The 25965-nt window shown below is 43.5% G+C and overlaps 1 protein-coding gene across 1 annotated transcript in view; it reads right to left on the reverse strand.

Moving 5' to 3' along the window:
• Positions 1 to 590: 590 nt before the first annotated feature.
• The window catches only part of STK17A (serine/threonine kinase 17a), a 32975-nt gene continuing 7600 nt past the window's right edge, over positions 591 to 25965 (reverse strand). Inside the window, exons 2-7 of the mRNA XM_068152562.1 lie at positions 24695 to 24907; positions 17596 to 17740; positions 6749 to 6875; positions 5920 to 5968; positions 5632 to 5811; positions 591 to 4721 (exon numbers count right to left, since the gene is read on the reverse strand). Coding sequence (XP_068008663.1) covers positions 4388 to 4721; positions 5632 to 5811; positions 5920 to 5968; positions 6749 to 6875; positions 17596 to 17740; positions 24695 to 24907 — 1048 coding nt within the window. The 3' untranslated portion in view covers positions 591 to 4387. The remainder of the gene's footprint in view (positions 4722 to 5631; positions 5812 to 5919; positions 5969 to 6748; positions 6876 to 17595; positions 17741 to 24694; positions 24908 to 25965) is intronic.

A 25965-nucleotide genomic window follows, 5' to 3' on the forward strand; every position in this document is an offset into this window, starting at 1 on the left:
TGGACTCGATGAACTCAAGGGTCTTTTCCAATCAAAATGATTCTATGATTCCACAGTTCTATTTATCAGTCCAAATAACAGTTTAACACAACATGTGTAAAGGCTGTGTCACAAAGTACAGTGCAAGAAGACAGCTTTAGCATGGAAAAGATTATTGGTGCGTTTTGTAGTCGGTGCACAAACTGTGATTCAGAAAACCAGCACAGCAGTAATCCTGATAGAGGAGAGTTGAGAAATAGTTCTTTACAGAAGGCCTTGGAGAAAAGCAAGGACACTGCAGCAAGAGACTTCATCTAACGTTACCACCCAGCTTTGACAACGTATTTTTAGCCAGAACATCAAGCCCCGTGTGAGGGTGTGCAGGCTCCAACCACGCAAGTGTTTCAGGTGCAGTGGGTTGCTGTGCTTTAGCATTGATCCCAGTCACCACGCAGCTGCCCCGCACCAGACAAACCAGTGTCACTTCTGGGACCTGGTTTCAAATCAGTAATGTTGCCTTGAAGAAGGCAGCCTATGCTTTTTATTTTTTTAACAAAAAATATCCTTTAAATTGTTTGCCAATGCATGAAGGACAAAAGACTCAGCAGCCCTTCAGAAAACAAAATGTCTTTTATTGTAAAATTCCTGAAACACCAAACACCTTGTCAATGAAGTACAACGAACTGGCACTGTTTCTTTAAAATCCTGAACTGTCTTCCAGGAACAGCAACATCAAATATCTGAGAGAGCTCTTAAACCATGGAATCAATTGGTGCAAGGCTCACATTCTTTCCTGGCCCCTGCCAGCACTACCAGTGGAAAAGGGGAAGTTAATTTGCATTTCCTACCTAAGAGCTCTCCAGCTTCACCTGGAAGATTGCAAGCTGGAAGTCATCCTTTTGTATTTAGGGGCCCTCAGGTAAAAGTGTAAGAAGTGGAACAAACCAAAATTCAAATTTAGCTTTTGACCAAAAAAAACCCCAAACAACAAACAGATTATTTTCTAGAACTTTTAGTTTAATGGCTATGACATTTACAGCCTCTTGCTTAGAGCTGAACATAGCAAGAGGAGGTAAGGCTTTGTTTTCAACCAGATGTTTGCTGTTAATTCCAACAACTGCAACAGAGACACAGGCCTGGACCTACCCTGCCTAGACAGAGCTCATGTCTTGCATCAGACCCATAGCAATAACAGCTCTGCAGCAAGCTCCAAGCACATCTGCACTTCCATTCTCTTCAGCTTCGTGCACTTGAGCAAACAGCAGTGATGCTCCCAGCCTTATGAAGGCAGCCGGCAGGAACCCAGTCTGGAGCCTGGGGACAGAGAGCACTGACCACAAGGTCTGAGGAGTTGACTCGGTCTCTGTAACCACCCCTACCCCACAAACACTTGAAGGCATAAGCGGCTTTTTTTCAGGTAACTGCCTATGTCCCTGCAGCCCTCTATACTCCTGCAGCTGCAGGAAACCAGCTCTTCTTCACAAGGCAAGTGATTTGTTCCTGGTCCTCATGTCCTGCTTCACTAGTAACTAAGCCTCTCAAACCCTCCCCAGCCCCTCTCTGCAGCACAGGGTAAGAATGGCTCATTTACAGCTTCAGTCTCCCTCACAATGGAACAGAAACAGCTTCACCTCTGATCGGCTGACAGTCCTGCAGCCAGGGCTGTCCATTCTGGGGCCAGTCTCGGCTGCCTTGTTTATAACTTATACTATTAAACTTTCACAACTTTATACAAATTCTTAATATTAAAAAACAACTGTACAAAACCACCTTAAGGCACAAAAAGTGAAACCCAGAAAAGCAGCCCACTGGACATGTCAAAGCAGCCATTCCAAGGGAAGCTGGCCTTGTAGTTAAGTATGTAAGTTCATTTATGTAGGTTAAGCTTCACTGTCATATATTTAAAGCCAGTAACTACAGGACCAGATGCATGCTGCTCATCTGCTCTCTCTCATCAGTACCAGTCTCCATCTGAGACCTGATCTGTGGTTACAAATCAGAATTCAGTCAGGTCTATGCCCCTCAAATGATTTGCTGTGAGGACCCATGAGGTATTACACATTTAGGTGTGTAGGTATGGCTACCTTGTTCTGTAAGGGTGGGATGTGAGTTTTGTCCTCAGTGCTTTGCTCAGGTTTGCAAAAGTGAGGAAGTGTGGAAATGGGAAAAAGATCTCAAAACAGCAGTGATAGAAGGTGCCAGAAACTATAATCTTGCACAGTGCTTTGTAATTTAATGTCCCCTCAGCCAAGCAAATTGTCTTGGGCAAATAACTGAGCAGTAAAAGAAAGATGGCCTTGAAGAGTACTCTCATGCCTGCAAAATGTCTGAAACAGGTAACAGCTGCCCTGCTGCCTCAAGGATTCTTGTTTAACTTCTCCTGATGGCCAGACAGAGCTATCCAAGAAAATCCTGCATTGCAATATAAACCACAGCCAAGCTCAGTTGTGAGTAGTGGTGGATCGTTTCTGGTATGAAGGTCTTCCATGACTGAGAAGCTGTCCTACCTACATGAGCATCCAAGAGGGAATAAGCCCAACTAGAGAGTTTAATTTAGGTGCAATTTTTCTGACATGGCTTCAAGCGAAGGCAACCAGACCACTGGCAATGAAGCCTTGTAGAAATGCTCATTGCTCCACTCAGTGTCATGCTGCTTTTGTTCAGTATTCTTCTCTTCTGGTGCTTTTTCTCCCATCCTCACAGCAGTGCTAATGAGATCACCCCAGCACTGCTTGTGTTACTGACAAGCCATTTCCCTTGTGTAATACTAGCACAGAGCATTGAACTCCTGGTCACTAACAAGAGTAAGAACATCCTTGGTACAGTTGAAATTAGAAAGCCTGGAGCAACATGGAAAACCAGAAAAACTAGCTTAAGGAGTTTCTACTCATTGCTTTATAGCAAGAAAAGGTTGTCAGGGTTTATTATAAAGGAACAGCACAAGGAAACCAAATAAATAGTTGAATAGTTAACAGTAGGCAATATAATAGTACTAAACTTCAATTACATAAACTTTGGAACAGCATCAATATGAAAGAGCTCTTAGAAAACTAGGACTCAGTCTGAGATCCTCAGACCTGTACATTGTAAAAACCAGTTGATTTTGATGCCCAGTCAGTCCCAGCTTTGTCCTCTGAGGGACTGTGTCCATTCAGAGCTATAACCCACCCACAGAGCTCCCCAATCCCACTCTGCCCCACCACACACATGCTGGCTTTTCCTAAGTGTCTAAGGGAGAGTGATTAGGAAGCACGAGGTATGAGTTGTGCTTCTTCATTTCAGAGGAAGCAGTATCTTCTTCCTCATCTCATAGCTGTATTGAACAAGGTTATGCAATTTAGCCTAAAGTTGCTTTTTCCTTCCTTAAAGCAGCAGTTAGAGGAACAAAAAGAAGGCAGAAATGACGTTATGCTCCCAGTAAAACCCCAGCTGGGATCTGGGGGAGGTGGAATCAAGGGCTGATTTATCATTAGTTGGACAAACTGAATAAACACGGTGAAAAGTCAGTGGAGAGAACTTCAATAACTTCAGCAGAACTACATCAGACCCTGTGTCATTCTTTTTGCCACTCATCAACACTGCACAGTCACACTGAGCTGGATTCTCTTAGCACATTTTCACTCAACACAGGGAGGACAGGAGCAATCTCCTCTGGCTCTCAGGAGTGACTCACTTAAACAAACTCATCACCCTCTGGAGAAGGGCTATGCTGTACTCCCCCAGCAGGGCTGCACTGTGCCCCCACATGAAGAAGCATCACTCCTGTGATCATTCCCCACTGCAGATTTTTCTTTACCTGTGGGATGTGTGCATCTCTTGCTAGAGAAGCACAGCTCACTGTGTGGCTGTACACCGGAGGAGTCTGGGCCTTTGACAAGGAATCACAGACAGTATAACTGTGAAAACCCTACGTCCAACCAGCTGATCCAATTCTCCTCCTGTACACATTTTAGATCAGTAGATAGCTCCACTGAAGTCGGGAGTGCTAGAAGGTGTTCAAGAACAAATCCCTGCACTACACATTTGCATTGAATGCCACAACGTACACTAAAATCACCCACTTGACACCTGCCACTGGAACACTTCCAATGTCAACTTCTCCAGAACTCTGGAACAATTAACAAAACCAACTCTGCTATAGAGCAACAACAACAAAATAATCCAGAAATAAAGATTACAAACAAAAATCAGCTTTTCAAAACCTTTGCTAAATTCCTGTCAGCCGCTTGAAGCCTTGCTTATCTGTTCCATGAAATTAAAAACTTGGCACATTTTCCTTGGATGCCATTTCCTCAACATTTTCCTTTACCTAGAACATTTATTGCATATCAGAAATTCACTTGGCTAGGATATTTTCGTATAGTAGAAAATGCTGCCTTCCAGTTACAGCTGTGGAGCTCCACACAGTTCAGAAGATGAATTCTCCTGGTATTTCTTGCAGTAATGGTTCCTCAAATTTAAAGCGCTTGGAAATGGCCTTCTGCTCTGTTACTTTCTCTTTTTCTGACTGCCTACATTGTCCCAGGGTATATGAAGCCACTACAATTAGTTCTTCTGTCACTATTGATTCTTCCTCTTCAGTCTTCTCAGCATCTACTGATTTTTCAGAGGCAGAATCTGCATCTTTCTGAGTGGTATCACTGGGCTCCTCTCCTGGGCTCTTACTCCAGGCCCTGCAAGCAGGATTATCACTCTGTTCTAACCATGGGTGTTGAAGACATTCTTCAGCAGTTGCCCTGTCCCTGCAGAAGAAGGAAAGAGTTAAAATAACTATCTATATGAATTTGAAATCCAGTAGCTTGCAGGAGAGAGCCACACAAACTATTCCAAGGGTATGACTATACTGAAGACAAGCTGATAGACCAGCAGCACAAGGAGATGAACTGCTAGCACTGGAAATAAAGGAATTCATAGATCCTTAAATAGCAGTTTAGGCTCCCATGTGGCCAACCAACCTTCCAAGTTGAGAGAGAGGAAATTACTAACACTTGTAGACCATCAGAATCCAAGAGTTTGGAGGAGGGAAGTGGAGGAATTACCTTCTCATATACGTGAAAAGTAACAGCACAATGAAATATGAATAGCCAAACACTGGCACAGGCTGTCCAGAGGGGCTATGAAGTCTCCTTCTCTGGAGACATTCCAAACCCACCTGGACACGTTCCAGCGTGACCTGCTCTAGATGGTCCTGCTCTGGCAGGAGGGTGAATGTAGAATCACAGAATCAATAAGGTTGGAAAAGACATCAGACATCAAGTCCAACCTGTCACCCAACACCTCATTGCTACTAAACCATGGTACCAAGTGCCACGTCCAATCCCTTTTCAAACACCTCCAGTGATGGTGACTCCACCACCTCCCTAGGCAGCACATTCCAATGGCTAACAACTCTCTCTGTGAAGAACTTTCTCCTCACCTCAAGCCTAAACTTCCCCTGGTGCAGCTTGAGACTGTGTCCTCTTGTTCTGATGCTGATTGCCTGGGAGAAGAGACCAACCCCCACCTATGATTCTATGATCTTTCAAGGTCCCTTACAACCCCTAATGTTCTGTGAAAGTTCTCCTGTAATTTACAAATGAAAATGCCAGCACTTGCTGCATTTCAGATGGAGGCAGCCTGACACATCGGCACACTGCTGGATGCTTGACTTACTCAGGTTTCTTAACCAGCAGAGTTTTGATGAAATCCACAGCAGACTCTGATATGAGGTCAAAGTCTTCTCCAGAGTAACTTATGTTCATTTGAGATATGTTTAAGAATGTTTCTTGTTTGTCATCCCCTAAGAAAGGTGATATCCCTGTTAGCATAACATATGCCAGGACTCCAATGCTCCTGCATTAGAAGGAAAGAAACAGGCAGTTTTTAGGGTTTATCTCTTTCATTAAACCCCCAGCTTCCCAGTGAAGTAAGTTAGAATGACCACTGATTTGTTCAACTTACCACATGTCAGTTGCTGTACTGATTGGGTCATAACTCAGAATTTCAGGAGCTATTCAGGAACAAAGCAACACAAACAATCAAGATCTATTTTTGTCACTTGCAAACATTGTATTTTAGTTATATAGGCGTGTGGTAAAAGACAAGCCACGGGAAGCACAAGTGTCTTTTGAAATCAAGACACTTGTCTTAAGTTAACTGATTACTCTCATTCACTGGTTTGAAGTAAAGAAAATATGATTTCCTTTTACTGTCATCTTCTGAAGGCAGGCCAGTATCCTTCCCAATTAAGGAATCTGTATACAAATTTCTTATGAAAGAAACCAGATCTTAATATTCCATACTACAGCACTGAAGCTCATACCCAGAAAGCTATACCACACAGCTTCAAGATGTTTTCAAGGCCTGGGAATTATTTGTTTGTTGGTTTTAAAAGTAAAATGGATACATAGCACCACAGACTAAAAGATGATATTCAGAGACTGAATATTTAACTTGGAACTTTTAATCTGAGCACTCTAGCTGAGGATGCTCCTGCTTACTGCAAAGGGGGTTGGAGTAGATGACCTTTGGAGGTCCCTTCCAACCCAGACCATTCTATGACTCAGTGCTTGTTATCACTGCTGGTAGGAGTCATCTAAAGCACGCACTCACCTTCAAGATGAGCACACAATGATCACTCACAGTTCAACATTCCACAGCAGTACCACATCCAAGTAATCAAGTGATCTTTGGACACAGCGACCAGTCTGGCATTCACCAGCTGGAGGCGGTTTCTCTTTCCAGCCCGCAGAAGCCTGGACCAGACTGCACTCCTACAGCACCAACTTACCTACGTATTCCGGAGTTCCCATAATTTCTCTCAGTTCCTCGCTGCTCTTCATTATCCTGGAAAGGCCAAAATCTACTATCTTAATGTCACCCAGAGGAGACTTACTGGTTAGCAGAATATTTTGGGGCTGAAAAACAAAAGGAGGAGACTTTCAGGATCACCCAAATCTGATGCCTATGATACCATATTACATAATTCTGTGGCAATTATTTTAAATGCAGAACAGGAACAATGCCCTGGATCATTTATTTTTTTTTTTCCCCAAGGTGAAGTTGAAGAGACATGTAGACTAAAAGGAGGGGCAGGGTTTTCTCCTTATAGCTGAGAATTAAACACCTACCTTGATTAGCTTAAACACATAAAACACATGCCAATAGCCATCATTTAACAACAGTATATAAATACCTCCCATTTATACCTTTAGTCCTTCACGCCGCCTTTTTAACTGCCTTTCCTTCCTTGCTTCCTTCCAACAGACAGTGTAAAATAACTCCTCTTGAAGGGTTCCAGAAACACCCAACCATATTAAAAAGCCTGAGCACACAAAACTGCTTGGACTACACCTGTTTAAAGAAAGCCTGTTGCAACCGACCTCAATCTTGTTCAAAGTACAAACAATTGTATTACAGAGCACTAACTGAAGACACTTTTCAAAAATACAGCAGCCTGAAAAACAGGTTTTTAAGAGCATCACCTTTGGATAAACTTGTTTGCTCTGACGTCACTAGATCTTGGCTGTCATCCTTCAAAGCAACATTGTGGTCATTAAGAAGTTCCTCACTGTACTTTAAATGGTAGTTCAGTTACAAAAGAGTCTAAAAATTAACTTTAGAAAACAGGTCTCAGATTTTTTTAAAGAATAAGAATAGAATAAAATAAGACTAAGACTAGACTAAGACTAGACTAAGACCAGAACTAACCAGGTTGGAAAAGACCTTCGAGATCATCAAGTCCACCCTATCACCCAACAGCATCTTATCAACTAAACCATGGCACCAAGTGCCTCATCCAGTGTCCTCCAAAACACCTCCAGGAATGGCGACTCCACCACCTCCCTGGGCAGCCCATTCCAATGGCCAACAACTCTTTCTGTGAAGAACTTCTTCCTAACATCCAGCCTAAACCTCCCCTGGAAGGTTTTTAGCCTGGAGAAGGGGAGACTTTATTGCTCTCTGTGACTACCTGAAAGGAGATTGTAGCCAGGTAGGGGTTGGTCTCCTTCCAGGCAACCAGCACCAGAACAAGAGGACACAGTCTCAAAGAAGGTATGACCCTCCCTGCCCCCAGGCCAATGTCATATTGGGTTACGTCGTTAACTTCTCTGAATGGTGCCACTGATAGCTGACACTGTGCTCATGTCTCTGGTGAGCATAAGCTCCATAAAAGTGTACCAGCTTTTATTTACTGGGAATCTGGAGTATCTTGCATCAGGGGTGGTTGAGGCCCCATTCTCAGAGATATTCCAGTTCAAGCTCAGCAGGGCTGTGGGCAACCTGATCTAATGGACAATGTCCCTGCTCACCGCAGGGGGCTTGGATTGGGTGACCTTCGGAGGTCCCTTCCAACCCAAACCACTCTATGATTTGATGATGGATAGCCCAACTGGATTAAGACCAGCATTTATACTTTTTTCCCTAATCCCTGAGCTGTTCTCTCCTCGTCCCTGTGTCACTCATGAAGGCGTGCTCCCACACGAACAGTCTGCTTTTGAACATGGAAACAAAACCGTGCAAGAACAGTTTTAAAACCTTGGGCCAGTTCTCCTTGCTGCAAGATCTAAATGTAGTCAAATTCTTTCATGCCTGCAAAATTAAACCATGGTATTTCAAACTGACTCTAGGATGTTGTTCCAATGCACTTTCTGTTTGCAAATCTGTGTATTAAGAACAGCTTTTTTTTTCCTTTCTTTCTTTTTCTGCTTACCAACTGGGATCTGGTGGCTGTACAAAGGCTTTTGGAGCTGTACATTACCATCTGCTTTATAGTTCACATTTGTTATTCTGTATTTGTATTAGAACAGCAAACATCCAAAAAAGCTGACTATGCCTCCCTCATTAGCCTCTTAGATGTTCTTCCCAGTGGGAAATTCAGCTACTTTCTGAAGAGGCAAACAAAAAGCATGAGAACAGCATTTGTTCTCTACATTTAAATGAGGAAAGCTTTTTAATGGAAATGCTTTGTGAAACCCTGTTGTACAATATTTTAGTAGATAATGTAGTAGTTAGAAGTTTTTATTTGGTTAAAAAGCCATCTTATTGCTAAAAACAGAGCTATGGAGAAACCCCCCTATCTACAGCATGAACTGAGCCATGAGCCTAAAGCAATGCGTCATGAAATATCAGTTGCTTTAATTCTCTGAAGGCATCTTGGGGGTTGTTCACTTCACTTGTGAAGTGACACTCTAAACACCTTCAAGAAGCCACAGCCTTTGAACTTACCAGAGTTACAGCTCAATACAACTTAATAATAATAAACAACCAGGTTGGAAGAGACCTTCAAGATCATTGTGTCCAACCCATCAATCAATCCAACCCACCTAAACAACTAACCCATGGCACCAAGCACCCCATCAAGTCTCCTCCTGAACACCTCCAATGATGGGGACTCCACCACCTCCCCGGGCAGCCCATTCCAATGGGCAATCACTCTCTCTGTATAGAACTTCTTCCTAACATCCAGCCTAAACCTCCTCTGGTGCAGCCTGAGACTGTGTCCTCTTGTTCTGGTATTGGCTGCCTGGGAGAAGTATTCTAAGGAAAGGAAAAATTATTTTCCCACATCAGTAATGCCATGTCTCTTTTGTTTTTCCTCTGCCATAATACATCCAGAGGTTTGTCTATGGGTGATTAGCTCACAAATGCAAGAGAGGTGCAGGCCAGAGGCTCTCCTGGTAGCCATCCTAAAAAGGGCCTTTTGCTCTTACCATCAAGCAGTACTGAAATGGCTGATGAAAACTGTCAGATGGCAACATTTAGAAACCCCCCTCCTCCTCTACTGCAGGAAGGCTTAAAGGTTCCAGTTTAGACCCTGTTACCTTGTGCATTGAACAAAAACTTCAAAAGGAAAGATCACAGTATCACACAAGTATCACCAAGGTTGGAAAAGACCTTGAGGATCATCGAGTCCAACCTGTCACCACAGACCTCATGACTAGACCATGGCACCAAGTGCCACGTCCAATCTCCTCTTGAACGCCTCCAGGGATGATGACTCCACCACCTCCCCAGGCAGCACATTCCAATGATGAATGACTCTTCATGAAGAACTTTCTCCTCACCTTGAGCCTAAATGTCCCCTGGCGCAGCTTGAGACTGTGTCCTCTTGTTCTGGTGCTGGTTGCCTGGGAGAAGAGACCAACCCCTTCCTGGCTACAACCACCTTTCAGGTAGTTGTAGAGGGCAATGAGGTCGCCCCTGAGCCTCCACTTCTCCAGGCTAAACAATCCCAGCTCCCTCAGCCTCTCCTCATAGGGTTTGTGCTCAAGGCCTCTCCCCAGCCTTGTTGCCCTTCCCTGGACACGTTCAAGTGTCTCAATGTCCTTCTTAAACTGAGGGGCCCAGAACTGGACACAGTACTCAAGGTGCAGCCTAACCAATGCACAGTACAGGGGCACAATGACTTCCCTGCTCCTGCTGGCCACACTCTTCCTGATGCAGGCCAGGATGCCATTGGCCCTCTTGGCCACCTGGGCACACTGCTGGCTCATATTCAGGCGGCTGTCGATCAGCACCCCCAGGTCCCTCTCTGTTTGGGAGCTCTGCAGCCACTCCGACCCCAGCCTGTAGCTCTGCATGGGATTGCCGTAGCCAAAGTGCAGCACTCGGCACTTGGACTTGTTGAATGCCATCCCATTGGACTCTGCCCATCTGTCCAGTTGGTCGAGGTCCCTCTGCAGAGCCTTTCTACCCTCTAACTGACTAACATCTGCTCCTAACTTGGTGTCATCTGCAAACTTGCTGATGACTGACTCAATCCCCTCACCCAGATCATCAATGAAGATGCTAAAGAGGACGGGGCCCAGCACTGATCCCTGGGGGACACCACTGGTGACTGGCCTCCAGCTGGATGTGGCACCATTCACCACCACTCTCTGGGCTCAGCCCTCCAGCCAGTTCCTAACCCAGTACAGAGTGTAGTGGTCCAAGCCATGAGCTGACAGCTTAGCCAGCAGTTTGCTGTGGGGGACGGTGTCAAAGGCCTTGCTGAAGTCCAGGTAGACCACATCCACAGGCCTCCCCACATCCACCAGACCGGTCACCTGATCATAGATGGAGATCAGGTTGGAGAGGCAGGACCTGCCCCTCCTAACTCCATGTTGGCTGGACCTGAGCCCTTGGCCATCCTTCAGGTGCACAGTTATTGCTGCCAGGATAATCTGCTCCATCGTTTCCCCTAGCACTGAGGTCAGGCTGATCCTTGGCATAAATGGGTGGGCAACCTGAATAGATGTGCTACAAGACTGGAATGTGCACAGAAGCCACCTGACAGGAGTCTAGATCAATGTCAGAGTTCGCACAGCCAGAGACAGGTACTTTGGGAAAGAGTGTAGAATCATGAAGTTGGAAAACACCTCTAAAATCATCAGGTGCAACTGTTAACCTAACACTGACAAGTCCACCACTAAGCCAGGTCCTGAAGCACTACATCTACACATTTTTGGAATGCTTACAGCAATGGCAATTCCACCAGCTCCTTGGGAGCCCTGTTCCAATGCCTGACCACTCTTTCAGGGGAGAATTTTTTCCTAATATCTAACCTAAACCTCCCCTGGAGCAGCCTGAGGTCATTTCCTCTCACCCTGTTACCTATTACTAGGGAGAAGAGATTAACCCCACCTCACTACAACCTCCTTTTGGGGAGTTGTAGAGAGCAAGAAGGTCTCCCCTCAGCTTCCTCTTCTCCAGACTGAGCAAACACAGCTCCCTCAAACAAGACTAAAGGTTGTATTGTTCCAGGCATACTCTGAACAACCACAAACCCAGGCTTTAAATTTTTAACTTAAATTGGACTAAATTACTGTCACATGAAGAACATGGCTGTCTTGACACTGTGGATGTCAAGGCGAAGGCCAAAGTAAGGCAATGTAGACCAAGATCTGGTCTCATCTGGAAACCTAATTCTGTGAGTCATGCAAATTGTCTGTAATAAGTGTACTTAGCAGAAGAGGATACCCTTCAACCCAGCCTTGTCAGCAGGATTTAGTAATCCTGTAAAGAGACTACAGGATGGCAAAATCCCTATGTTGTAAATTTGCCATTATTCCAGAAGTTTCCATGAGCCTCTGGCCTTAATACTTCTTGTCTCTTTAGTCATACTCCTCTTGAAAGCAGCTAAGGACACACAACAAAGGTCATGTTTCAAAACTAAGCAATGTCTCACCTTGACCTGCAATATGAATGAAATGAGGTATCTGATTTGGTAATACTGTAAAACTAACTAACTACATAATCAGATCATGAGAAGAAAAGGCAGGATTGAGCAAAGCAGGGTCTGTAGAACCTGGATACTCTCCACCTGCCTATTAACAAACAGCTTTGCTCTAATTGCTGAACTGCTTTTTTGCCTTGAAAATTTGCTATTTTAATTTTTAACTCCTTTTCTTTGGTGTTCCTCTAGACAAGGAATACTACACTTTTACCAATGCTACACTTCTAGGCAATAAACATTCCACCTAAATCCACCTGGAAACTCAGTTAAGAAAACAAATCTGTGACTTTCTTCTATCAGGCCATTTCTTTGGCAACTGCCTTAGTTTGCTTATTGACTAGAGGTGCAAAATGACACACAAATCAATTTCAAATGACAGCTTTCCTGCTTGTCCTCACTGAGCACATAATCTTCAAAACACTACAGAAGAAGGAAGCAAAAAGTTGACTGCTGGATAACCAGAAAGCCATAATATACACTACAGGAGACTGTGGCTTGGAGCCCTGGGGCTTTGTAAGGCTCTTTAGCCATTGCCACCGTAGACAAGAAGCAGCTAGTCCTTCCTCACCCCCCACTCTCCCAGTCCCAGCTACTTTAAGCTTTTACCAAACAGAAATTCAAGTCCAACAGCAAATGAAAACAGAGAGAAAGGAGTCTTCCCTTACTCTGCAGCTTTTATGTGCCATTAAGAGGAGATGAAAGACTCCTAACTATGATCTATGCACACCCTGCAAATTAAATAGCATCAAGACAATACTGTCAAGTGCTACTTAATTTGCACTCAAAATAACATTATATCTGCCCTTTCTTCAAGTCAAAACTGGATGACATGATTGTATTTTGCTGTTAAAAGCAAGTCACATTTCAACCATTTTTCAGGAAAGAACCATGCTTTTGGAAAGAAATGACCAGGTGGCAATCTTGCTAAGCCACATCAAAATACCCCATCTTTGTTTTCGTCTCATAGGATAAATCCTGCACCTATTAAGGTGCCAAGCAGAAGCTAAATGAAGCTAGCTGTCACTCTCATAGATCTGGGTGATCAGCTGACAGATACTGACAACCACTTTGACTTAATTTTTTCTGGGTGTAGAGTCTGAATTTTTTGAAGGTGCAACATATGACAGAATATTGGATGGACCTTTCCAAAGGTATCTGTACCAGGGAAATTAAAGGAAAGCCTTCAAAGACCCAAAGGTGAAACTAATAGCATAAGACAGATATTTTAGCAAGGATTTAGAAACTTTTATATTGGCAAACAGCCTGCTAAACAGCAGCTCACTCTGCATGAGTCTTCCAAATGTCAGCTCACAAACCCAAGTAGCCAGTAAATTCCATGGTGCTGTAAGCCACCAGGTAAAACAGCAGGAACCATACTGCACAACAGAAGATGGTTTGAAGCCAGTGGGTTAGTGAATATGCAGCCACTACCAGCACCCAACTTAATTAATGAGCTCCTTGAAAAATGGGCCTTTTTTCTCTCTTTTTTTTTTTTTTCAAGTCTGCATGGCACATGGGTCAGTGAGCCCTCACAAATGATGGGTTTTAATCCTGCAGTTTCCATACTCTTTATTTGTTAGTGTTCTGAAGGCTTCCTTAAACCTTGCTTTGCTAAAGGCCGATAGCCTTGTATCTCATGACAGTAATCACTGTAATTAGGACTCCTATTAAAAGCCACTTTTTAAAGTCATCACACTCTGCAATAACATTGAAACACATTAACCTCAAACACTAGTCAATTTGCTCTGCTAATTCACTTTTATAAGCCAGCAAGGCAATGGTGAGTTTTTTGACAAGAACTGGATATGTTCAGTTTTATACCAAAAGGTTTGCTGATCTATTTGAAAGCTTAAATAATAGAATAGAATCATAGAATCAATAAGGTTGGAAAAGACCTCAAAGATCATCAAGTCCAACCTGTCACCCAACACCTCATGACCAAGTGCCATGTCCAATCCCCTCTTGAACACCTCCAGGGATGGTGACTCCACCAACCCCCTGGGCAGCACATTCCAATGGCTAACAACTCTCTCTGTGAAGAGCTTTCTCCTCACCTCAAGCCTAAACTTCCCCTGGCGCAGCTTGAGACTGTGTCCTCTTGTTCTGGTGCTGGTTACCTGGGAGAAGAGATCAACCTCCTCCTAGCTACAACCTCCCTTCAGGTAGTTGTAGAAAGCAAGAAGGTCTCCCCTGAGCCTCCTCTTCTCCAGGCTAAGCAAGCCCAGCTTTCTCAGCCTCTCCTCGTTGGGCTTGTGCTCAAGGCCTCTCTCCAGCCTCGTTGCCCTTCTCTGGACACGTTCAAGAGTCTCCATGTCCTTCTTAAATAAGCCTCTTCTGAGCTTTGAAGAAGGTGCTTGTCTGCAAGCTTCAATCAACACTCCAGTCTAAGTACTGCAGCCAAAGTACAACATATTTCTGATTACAGATACCCAGCTGATAGTGCTCAGGAACACCCCAGCTTGAACTATGAATATATATGAATAGATATTGCCCACAACAGGCATATTTTAATCTTACACGCTTTGCTTCAAGCAAATTCAATAGCCACCCACAGTACTGACATTCAGTATCCCGTATAAGCACACTAGAACTTCAAGGAATTCTAACTGCTCCTTTTTTCAGTCCTTCTAAACATTTCTTCTCACATCCCTTGCTATAAAATGTCTATTAATTATTTTAGTTGAATTACTTGTATTCTATGTATATGACAAAAAAAATCAGCAAGCTTGAAAGGATTCCAGGGATAATTTGAATAAATGGTTGGAAAACCAGACAGGTGACATATTTGTGTGCAAATATTACTCATCATCTGCTTTAGCTGATGAATGCTTAATGATGTGCTAGGTTATATATTAAGTATGTGCAGACTGATACTGGAATCTACTGGTAGCTTTGTAATACTGCCAAAATGCAATTAAGTAAGGATTTCAGCAACAGAACAAACATGACATCCTACTATGTATTTAGCAAATATGGGATTTGGAAATGTAAAAAGAATTTGGAAATTATAATGGAAGGTACTTTTTATACTGCCTTGCTTAGTAACAAAGTGATCAACCTCAAAATGAGACAAAATTGCATCTTCCATACAAGTGTACGGATAGGGCCACAAAAATGAGCCAATTGCTGGAGCATCTCTCCTGTAAGGTCAGAGTGAGAGAATTGGGGTTGTTAGCCTGGAGAACAGAAGGCTCTGAGGAGCCCCCATTGTGGCCTTGCAGTGCTTAAAGGAGACCTGTAAGAAAGCTGGGGACAGACTTTTTACCAGGGCCTGCTGTGACAAGACAAAGGGTGATGGTTTTAAACCAAAAGTAGGTATATTCAGAATTTTTTTTACACTGAGGGTAGTGAAGCACTGGACAAGGTTTCTCAGAGAGCTGCTAGGTGTCCCATCCCTGGAAACATTCCAGGCCAAGGTTGGATGGGGCTCTGAGCAGCCTGCTCTAGTTGAAGATGTCCTAACTGGAGGGGTGTTGGACTAACTACCTTTAAAGCTTCCTTCCAACCCAAACTATTAAAGGATTCTACAATAGAAGCTACAGAAAAATAACTGCATCTTGCTGCCTATGGTAAGGGAGAGTTTTCTGGATCCCAGGTACAAGTCCCTTCTTAACCACAAGCAATACCCTGGATTTTGTATGATGGCAGCTGTACCTTTTCTCTTGATTTGAGTCAAAACTGTACTTCAGTAAGGAAAAAAAGCATATTTACTCCACTAAATCACAGGAGTTGACATACTAACAGGGGGTTGGGAAAGTGTTGGGCTGTAAATGACAAACATAGAAATTACATTTTGCAGTAATTAAAAAACAGCAAAACTGAAGTGTTTGTCATGGTTAAACTCCAGATGGTAACAAAACACCAGGCAGCTGCTTGCTTACTCCTGTCCCCCTCCTCTGAAAACAAGTAAAACTTGTGGACTGAGATAAGAACAGGTAAGTGATTTAATTAAAAATATACAATAATAGTGTTACTAATGATGAAGATAACGAAAGGACAGTGAGATACACCCCAGGAAAGACAAGTGATGCACAAGACTATTGTTCACCACCTGCTGAGTGATGCTCAGCCAGTCCCCAGGCAGCAACTGGGCTGCTGGCCAACTTGTCCAGGTTTATATACCAGGCATGACAGCATATAGCATGGAATATCCCTTTGGCTAGTTGGAGCCAGCTGCCCTGGCTGTGTCCCCTTCCAGTTTCTTGTGCCTCTGCAAGCCACCTCACTGGAGAAGCTGAAAAATCCTTGACACTACTTATCAGCAACTGAAACATCGGTGTGTTACCAACATTATTCTCACTCCAAATCCAAAACACAGTGCTGTACCAGCCCTTAGGAAGAAAATTAACTCTGTCCCAACCAACACCAAGACAGTGTTCTAGATGCACTCAAGACATTAGTGTACTGTTACCAGTCCTGTATTATAGTTTCATAGTTTCATTCAGGGTTGGAAGGGACCACAAGGATCATCCAGTTCCAACCCCCCTGCCATGGGCAGGGACACCCCACACTAGATCAGGCTGGACAGAGCCTCATCCAGCCTGGTCTTAAACACCCCCAGGGACGGGGCCTCGACCACCTCCCTGGACAACGCATTCCAGGGTTTCACCACTCTCATGGTGAAGAACCTCCTCCTCACATCTAGCCTGAATCTCCCCACCTCCAGCTTCATTCCATTCCCCCTAGTCCTATCACTACCTGATATCCTGAGAAGTCCTTCCCCAGCCTTCCTGTAGGCCCCTTTCAGATACTGGAAGGCGACAATGAGGTCACCTCGGAGCCTTCTCTTCTGCAGACTGAACAGCCCCAACTCCCTCAGTCTGTCCTCATAAGAGAGGTGCTCCAGCCCTCTGATCATCCTTGTGGCCCTTCTCTGGACACGTTCCAGCACCTCCACATCCCTCTTGTAATAGGGGCTCCAGAACTGGACACAGTACTCCAGGTGGGGTCTCACCAGGGCTGAGTAGAGGGGGAGGATCACCTGAACACTTCATTCTGAAACATGACACAATGCTATAGCGTCTCTGCCATCCTGCTCCATTAAAACTCAAGTAAGTACCAAAAAAACCCAAGCCTGTTTTTCACTGCCCATACAACACCTAGGCATTTTTACTGCACTTTAAAAAGTGAAGTAAAAGTTCTTACCCAAGACACTCATTTGCAATTTAAGGTGCAGCACAAATCTACTTTTGAATTCATTGTATTTCACTGAATCCAATTAAGTTTATATTTAACAAAATCACATAAAGCCCACAAAAGGCTTGCAACCCTGGGGCCTATTGCATCCCAAAGGCTGAATTTTATTGTTTGAGGAATAACTAGATAAAAACTGTATTAATTACAAGTTAGCATTATATGACATATGACTAACAGGAAAGTCAGTGGATAAGAAAAGGAGAAAAATACAGCAACAATCCTACCTTTAAGTCAAGATGAACCACATTGTTTCTGTGCAAGAACGAAACTCCTTCTAAGATCTGCTTCATGAGTCGTTTCACATCTCTTTCTTTGAAGGCCTCCTCCCTTTCAGCCACACACTGGTCAAAGATTTCACCTCCAGCAGCACTAGGGAACAATATGCATTTTATTATTTCAAAGACACAGTTGTAGCACCCATCTTGTTCCACTTGCACTATTTGGTTTGAACCTGGGGCAGGGTAGATTTAGGTTGGACATTACGAGGAAGTTCTTTACAAGAAAGGTGAAATACTGGAGCAGGTTGCTTGGGGATGTGGTTGAGGTCCCATCCTTGGAGACATTCAAGATCAAACTTGATGTGTCCTTGGGCAGCCTGATCTAGTTAGAGGTATCCCTGCTGACTGCAGTAGGGTTGGACAAGATGACCTTTGATGTCCCTTCCAACCCAATGCAATCTGTGAATCTGTAAGCAAGATCAGCAGGCAGTAGCATCCAGTAGTGGTATTTTCAGTTATGAAACATTTACCAAGCTTTCACAGCCTAGGGAGACTTCTCTGCAGTATGGCAGCTTTGGAGAGAAGAAAAGACCTCAGTAATTTTAGTTAGAGAATGTGTGAGGACTGTTTTGGAAACACTACTGACTGTGCAGTAAGAAGAATGCTGCATTTGTTTAAGAGCATAAAAGATGTACCTTTTGCCATTCCTATGAAGCTACATGGAAATTTGGCCAAGGTAAGCCTTTGTAAACAGAAAGCAAAACAGACCCAGCCCCAAATCCTCCTCAAAACACTTTGCAGTTACTCAAAAGATTAAATGTAAAGCCCAGAACTCAATTGTTTCTGAAGTCTCTGGCACACTGGGATGCATTAGGTTTCTAAATGGCTTTCATCTAAAAATAGTTTTGAAGGTTTTAGCTCTCAGCTTGCTTCCTTATCTGTTGTTTAGTAAGAAAGTAACAACAAACATGAAGGAATGTTTTTCAAGTCCTCTGAAGCCACATGCAGTACCATTGACTGTAGAGAACTAAAATTGGTTTAGAACATAACCACGTAGCATCAACAGTAACATAAGCAGAGCACAAGCTCCATCTCAAAACAAGAACAGGCATAAGGACATTAGAATGGGCCCATTTTGCATATGGGTTGAGTTACTACTATGTCATCAACACATCCATGTTTGTTCTGCATGAAATTCTACAATCATCTCCTGGTGAAAGATGATGAAAGCCCTGAGGACAGCATCTTCTCCAGTTACCCCAAACTGTGACGTGCCAAATGTTAACCCTGCACAAGTGTTTATCTTTATGGATGCACAACCATCTATTCCCCTCTGCTTGGGCTGGCCTGATGACTGATATTTCCTAGGCAGTCCAGAAGACTGAGGCATATTCAGCACCAATTCAACAGCAACTGCAAGCTCTACAAAAATGGTGCCTTTGGATTATGTGCCCTCAGGAAAAGAACACTTAAATACACTCAGGTTTTCATTTTGTCTACACTAACTTTGCCCTTTTAGTTCTTCTGCCTTCAAAAGCCTCCTGGTTTATAAAAAGCTTCTTGCCTTCCCAGACATTCTCGTTATTGCTACTTAGAATTCCCCTTGCATATTTTCTTACCAGGAAAAAAAAAGGAGAAATTTAGGAGAGGGCTGCATCTTAACCTTCACTAAATGAGAGTTTTCTGTTTCTGTTCTATGCAGGCTAAATGGTACAGCAGGACAATTTCATTTATGAAACTAAGGTTTTCTTTAAAAAAAAGCAAACCCAACCCCAAAGTCCATGAAATAATTCTTTTTCTTCACCCTGTATCAAAGATGATAGAGCTGAAGAATCAAATGAAGTGTTCAATGGAGTATTAATATTTCAGTTCCTCTAGAAGAAACTGCATATGCCTGGCACTATCACATCTTTCATCAGCATATTATTTCATTCAGGGGAAAAAGTTAGTAATATTTTGGCTTTGGACAGGATTCAGATCTCAGAGATATTCTGAAAATGGACATGGGCTAATGTATTCTATTACCCTAAGACAAATTCATCTAAGAAAGCAGCCTCAATTGGATCTTCAAGATAGGGACAGAAAAAAACATCTCCTGTAATCAATAAATTGAACTTCATACTTTTGGAATGCCATAGCATGTTACTCGGAAGTACGATTTCATTCCTTGTAGCAGTGAATAATAACACACAGAGTGATAAGATCTACTACCAGAATTAATAACACAGTGAGATTTACAGCAGCAACCCTGGGGTTTTGCTGGTGTAGCTCTGCCACTGAAAATAAGCAAAACAGTATCTCTGCTGCTTAATCCTGTGAAACAGAATTTACATCCCAGAACTGCTGTTGGCAGCCAGGAATCACATTGTTTGCAATAGAGCCACCTTAAAAATCAGCAAAGGGGAGGCCTTATGAAGCCCTGTTTGCTATACATCTATTTTGTAGACATTAAAAATTGTTACAGAATCACAGAATCATAGGAGTTGGAAGGAACCTCTGGGGATTATGCAGCTCAAGCCCCCTGCTAGAGCAGGTTCACCTAGAACAGGTTGCCCAGAATCACATCCAGGTGGGTTTTGACAGCCTCTAGAGGAGACCACATTTCTCTGGGCAGCCTGCCCCAGCACTCTGGCACCCTCCAAGTAAAGAAGGCTCTCCTTAAGTTCAAGTGAAACCTCCTGTGTTCTAGTTGTGCTCCATTGCTCTTTGTCATATTGCTGGGTACCTCTGAAAGGAGTCCATCCCCATTCTCTTGCCCTTGCTCATTAGGTACTGATAAGCATTGATAAGATCCCCTCTCAGGCTGCTCTTCTCCAGGCTAAACAGCCCCAGGTCTCTCAGCCTTTCCCCAAGAGATGGTCCAGTCCCCTTGGCATATTCATGATTCTCCATTGGACTCTCCAGTAGTTCCCTGTCTCTCTTGAACAGGGGAGCCCAGCACTGAACACAATACTCCAGATGTGGTCTCACTAGGGTAGAAGAGGAACTTCCCTTGATGTGCTGGCCACGCTGCTTAATACCAGTGGTGTTCTTGGCCACAAGAGCACATTGTTAGCTCAGAATGAACGTGTCATCCATGAGGATTCCACACTGATAAACAAATTAACACTGAAGGAGCCACCAAGCTAAACCATAAGCTACCTAGAATTTTAAAACTACACTTAAAGAACTTTGGACTATTGCCTTGGCTTTTAACACATTTAAAAGTTGAAGCAGACAATGTTCCACCAGTGAAATCAAGAGACAGCACTACAAGAGTAGAAAACCCTCGATCCAGAAAGCTCTTAAGAAAAGGTCTTTAAATAGCCACCAGTACTTCTGAAGATGCCTGGTTCACCAGCATTTTTGAGAGAGCAGCAGCTACAACCCTTACACATGCACAACTACTCCATGTCTTACAAAATCTAGACATCCCCAGCAACCAGGGGCAAACATACTTAGCTTTACAAAAGAAGATGCAGAACGAAAGGTGGCTTCACATGCAAGGTTCTGTTTTCTGATCAGCTTTGCTATTTAGGATGCAGATAGAATAACTTCCTCCAGGTAAGTCATTCTACACACAAATTACCAAACAAGTAACTACCCACCCCTCCCTAGGACACAGGGCAATCTGTTACTGCAAGACTATTCTAGGTATTGTTGCTGGGCAGTGAAGCTAGCCCATTCCCCTGAGCAAAACAGTCAGCTAGCTGTGAGCCAACCTAGGCACAGCAGTGGTTCCAAACTGTATTAAAATGAACTCTCAGAAGATTCTCCCACAGACCTATTGCCAAATTTTGCCAAACTCATAGATTACATCAGGTTGGAAGAGACCCTCAAAGGTCACTTTGTCCAACCCCCCTCCAGTGAGCAACTCCTTAACAAGGCTTTCAACTAAGTTATTTTATATTCCATAGCTAGAGTTCAGGGTTAAAAAACAAAACAAAAGCCAAACCAAACAAAAACCAGCAAATAATGAGGTTATGGACACCCCCTCCGTGATGGTGTTCAAGGCCAGGTTGGATGAAGCATTGGGTAACCAAGTCTAGTTGAGAGGTGTCCCTGCCCATGGAAGGGAGGTTGGAGTAGATGATCTCAAAGATCCCTTTCAACCTAAGTGGAGGCTCAGCAGAGTGGAGCAGAGGAGCAGAATCTCCTCCTTTGACCTCCTGCCCATACTTCTGGGGACGCAGCCTAGGCTTGGGTTGGATTTCTGGGCTTCCAGTGTGCATTGCTGGGTCGTGTTGAGCTTCTCATCAATCCGCACCCCCAAGCAATTCTCCTCAGGACTGCCCTCTACCCATCTTTGCCCAGCCTGTATGTGTGCTTGGGGTGCAGGACCTTGCATTTCACTTTGTTGATCTTTACAAGGTAGACTCTGTCCCACCTCTCAAGCCTGTCAAGGTCCTCCAGGATGACATCCCTTCCTGCCAGTGTGTTGACTGCACCACAGAACTTGGTGTTGTCCAAGTACAGACTGGTATCCTCGGACTTACCCGTTCCAAGTCCTACTTACATCCTGTTTGAGGTCTTGTGACAAAAAACAAAATCCAGAGACTACTGTCAGGATGGATGGAGACAGCCACCAATTTGCTACCCTGCAGCTGAAGCCAACACTGTAACACCTCATTGCTTCCCTTTGCTTGGCACTTAATATTAATAGTTAGTGGCCAATTTGGTTTTCTAGCAAAAACTGATACTGCCAGAAAGACCACCTTCCATGTAACATTAATATTCCTCTTCAGGAAGGTGAAGCACTAGGTGTCCTCCTCACCCCTTAGGACAGATGCAACATGAAGACAAGAAACTTTAGAACCTCAGCAGATAAAGTTAGTAGCCAGCAATTAAGTGTTTGTTTTCCTCCTTCCCCAGATAGAGATCTGCCACACAGACCATCGAGCTAAATAGAAACAGCAGTGCCCTAGGGAAGCTTGCAGTCTAGGTATGTTCTTTAATCCTCTGCACATAGAATGTCAGAAATTCACTAACATTCATAGCTGTGTTGTTGCAACATGTCTCAGGAACATGCTGACTTTAAAGAAGCATCCAGACATATTTGCTGCAGTCAGGGAAAGACCATTTTGGTAATTTACAACTTCAACAGGCAGTGATTTATCTGACACATGGGATGACTGTTTAATGCATAGAAACCCAGTAATGTTGCTGATTACTGAACAATGTAGTGAGTATTGAATGGTCTTGTTAATGCCCTGGATTAAAAGTGTTTATACAATTGTAAGAGAATTCAGTTCTAAGAGAAAACTAGCAATTCTGCATTAAAATGATCACAAACCCCATTGCCCTTATCAAAATTTGGACTCTACTGCTCATGTCATGCCCCTTTAGGATCCAAAAATTAAACTGCACTCTAGTTAGATCTGTGCTGCTAAGGTTCAAAGCATGTATTTATGAGTCTCCAGTAACAGCAGTTAAAACTCCAGAAGCTCAGTCACACCTCTGCATTGGAACACAGGCTTGAGTATTTCGTAAATCATTAATTCCATGAGGCACAATGAAGCTGCAAAAATGTATTCTAGAAGGAAGTTTGCCCTAGCAGGCATGGCCTCACTCATTTCACTCAAGTGTAAAGACACCATTTCTTTTGACTTCTAGACAAGATCACATTGAGCTGTAAGATTTCTCACTATTTCTTTTAATTACCAAGCAAGAAGAGAGCTGCAGAAACCAGATTTATCTTAGCAGGCAGGTTAAATCACTGCTGAACTACCAAGCCTCACTCTTCCTCTTCTAACTACTTAAAAACCATAGAGCTTGAACTCATCTTCTCAGAGTTCAACAGCAACATACATTTGGTTGCCTCTTGGAATTCAAATGTCAAATATCTAAGCCACTGGCATGTTAGATGAACAGTCACAACAGCTGCAGGAACACCCATCTGGACAAACTCAAGAGGGAGAAAAAAAACCCACACAGACAAATGTAGTGTCATAGAACCATAGAATCATTTTGGTTGGAAAAGGCCTTGACACTCACTGAGTCCAACCATTCTCTAACTCTAAACCATGTCCCTCAGCACCACATCTCTGCCTCTCAGAAGGATCCCTGGTGATGGGGATTCAACCACATCCCTGAAGAACTTGTTCCAGTGTGGGAGAACCCTTTCAGTCCAACCCAAACCTCCCCACTTCTTGTCTTCCCCAAAAGATAATGATTCATAGAGCTTTTCTTTGCAGATGAGAGGGGGATTTGATAGTTTCGAACAATGACGTTGCTTTCAATACATTTTTTGTATCTAGTGAAAAAAAACCCCAACAACACACAAAAGCCAGATTTCACACCATCTTTGTTGATGAAATAAACTTAAGTTCCTGAATAGGTACTCATTGCCTCTTCCCTCTTTTACAAAGTAGGGAGTGTACACACTTCATATTTCACTAAGGACTTTTTTAACTACATAAATTCATAGTATCATAGTATCCATCAGGGTTGGAAGGGACCACAAGGATCATCTAGTTCCAACCCCCCTGCCATGGGCAGGGAAACCTCACACTAGATCAGGCTGGACAGAGCCTCGTCCAGCCTGGGCTTAAACACCTCCAGGGACAGGACCTCAACCACCTCCCTGGACAACCCATTCCAGGGTTTCACCACTCTCATGGTGAAGAACTTCCTCCTCACATCCAGCCTGAATCTCCCCACCTCCAGCTTCATGCCATTCCCCCTAGTCCTATCACTACCTGAGATCCTGAGAAGTCCCTCCCCAGCCTTCTTGTAGGCCCCCTTCAGATACTGGAAGGCCACAATTAAGTCACCTCTGAGCCTTCTTTTCCCCAGACTGAACAGCCCCAACTCTTTCAGTCTGTCCTCATAGGAGAGGTGCTCCAGCCCTCTGATCATCCCCGTGGCCCTTCTCTGGACACGTTCCAGCACGTCCATATGCCTCTGGATTATAGTGAAATTATAGTTCAGCTTTGAAATATAGTTACAAGACTGCCCATAACTCCTTGTAATACTGACATTTCTTCATTTTGAACTCAAGCAAGAGTAACAGGCAAGCAATAAAACCTTGTGGCTTGATTCATATTGTTACACAGTATTTTTACTATGTTCTTAGTTTTAAGCAAATACTGCAGAAGTTTAGTCAGGAATTGTTATTAGTACTTACTATTCCAGGACTAAAATCATCTCTGTTGCAGTCTCATAAACTTCGTGCAGGTTAACGACCCAAAGGTTGCATTGTGCGAGCTCGAGGACTGCAATTTCATGGATTATTTCCATCCGACAGTCTTGGCCCTTTCTTCTTTTTCTCATGAATTTTGCAGCAAACTCTCTTTCTGTGTCTTTCTGGATACACTTCTTCACCACTGCAAATTTCCCCCTGAAATTAAAGAAGAGTTTTGAGTTAAAATTAAGTCTCTCATTGACTACTTCAGTATTACACCCTTGTAAACTGCAGGAAACGACACCACTATTAATGGATGCATTTCAAATACACTCGAAATGTAGAAAGCTGCCTTGCTGAGTGACAGCACCCACGCTTTAAAGCTAGGAACACCACAATCCAGCTTTCTGTGGCTATGTCACAATAACCCAGTTATTGTTCTCTAAAGTACCCTACTTAATAATAGTAATAATTTATAAGAATACTTTCTAAAGCATTCAAGGCAACAGCAACCAGCTCTGAAAGACAGCTGGGAATCCTGCTCCATTTTCCAAGCTATACCCAGAATCTGCTCTGCTTTGTTAAAGATGGCACTTTGTGTTTTCACCATGACATAGAAACATAGAATCATAGAATCAATAAGGTTGGAAAATACCTCAAAGATCATCAAGTCCAACCTGTCACTCTACACCTCATGACTACTAAACCATGGCACCAAGTGACACGTCCAATCCCCTCTTGAACACCTCCAGGGATGGTGACTCCACCACATCCCTGGGCAGCACATTCCAATGGCTAACAACTCTCTCAGTGAAGAGCTTCCTCCTGACATCCAGCCTAAACCTCCCCTGGTGCAGCTTGAGACTGTGTCCTCTTGTTCTGGTGCTGGTTGCCTGGGAGAAGAGACCAACCCCCACCTGGCTACAACCTCCCTTCAGGTAGTTGTAGACAGCAACAAGGTCTCCCCTGAGTCTCCTGTTTTCCAGGCTAAACAATCCCAGCTTCCTTAGCCTCTCCTCATAGGGCTTGTACTCAAATGAGAACACCCAGAGTTCTTTCATTGTTTAGTGGTTCTCAAAATCCCTTAGTCTCACTGAATAAGTAAGGAACAGGGATGATTTAAAATAAATTAAGCAGCTTGGCCAACATAAAGCTTCCTAACAAAATTTTGGTGGCAATGGTGTGAATATGAACTCAAACTGAGCAGAACTGATCATAGTACTTAACTCACATAATTTCTGACAAGACACACAGCCAAGGAGTGACACCAAGTT

The sequence above is a fragment of the Melanerpes formicivorus genome, unplaced genomic scaffold (genome assembly GCF_026170545.1).
Source record: "Melanerpes formicivorus ecotype bairdi unplaced genomic scaffold, bMelFor1.0.p_v2 SCAF_24, whole genome shotgun sequence".
Classification (NCBI taxonomy): Eukaryota; Metazoa; Chordata; class Aves; order Piciformes; family Picidae; genus Melanerpes; species Melanerpes formicivorus.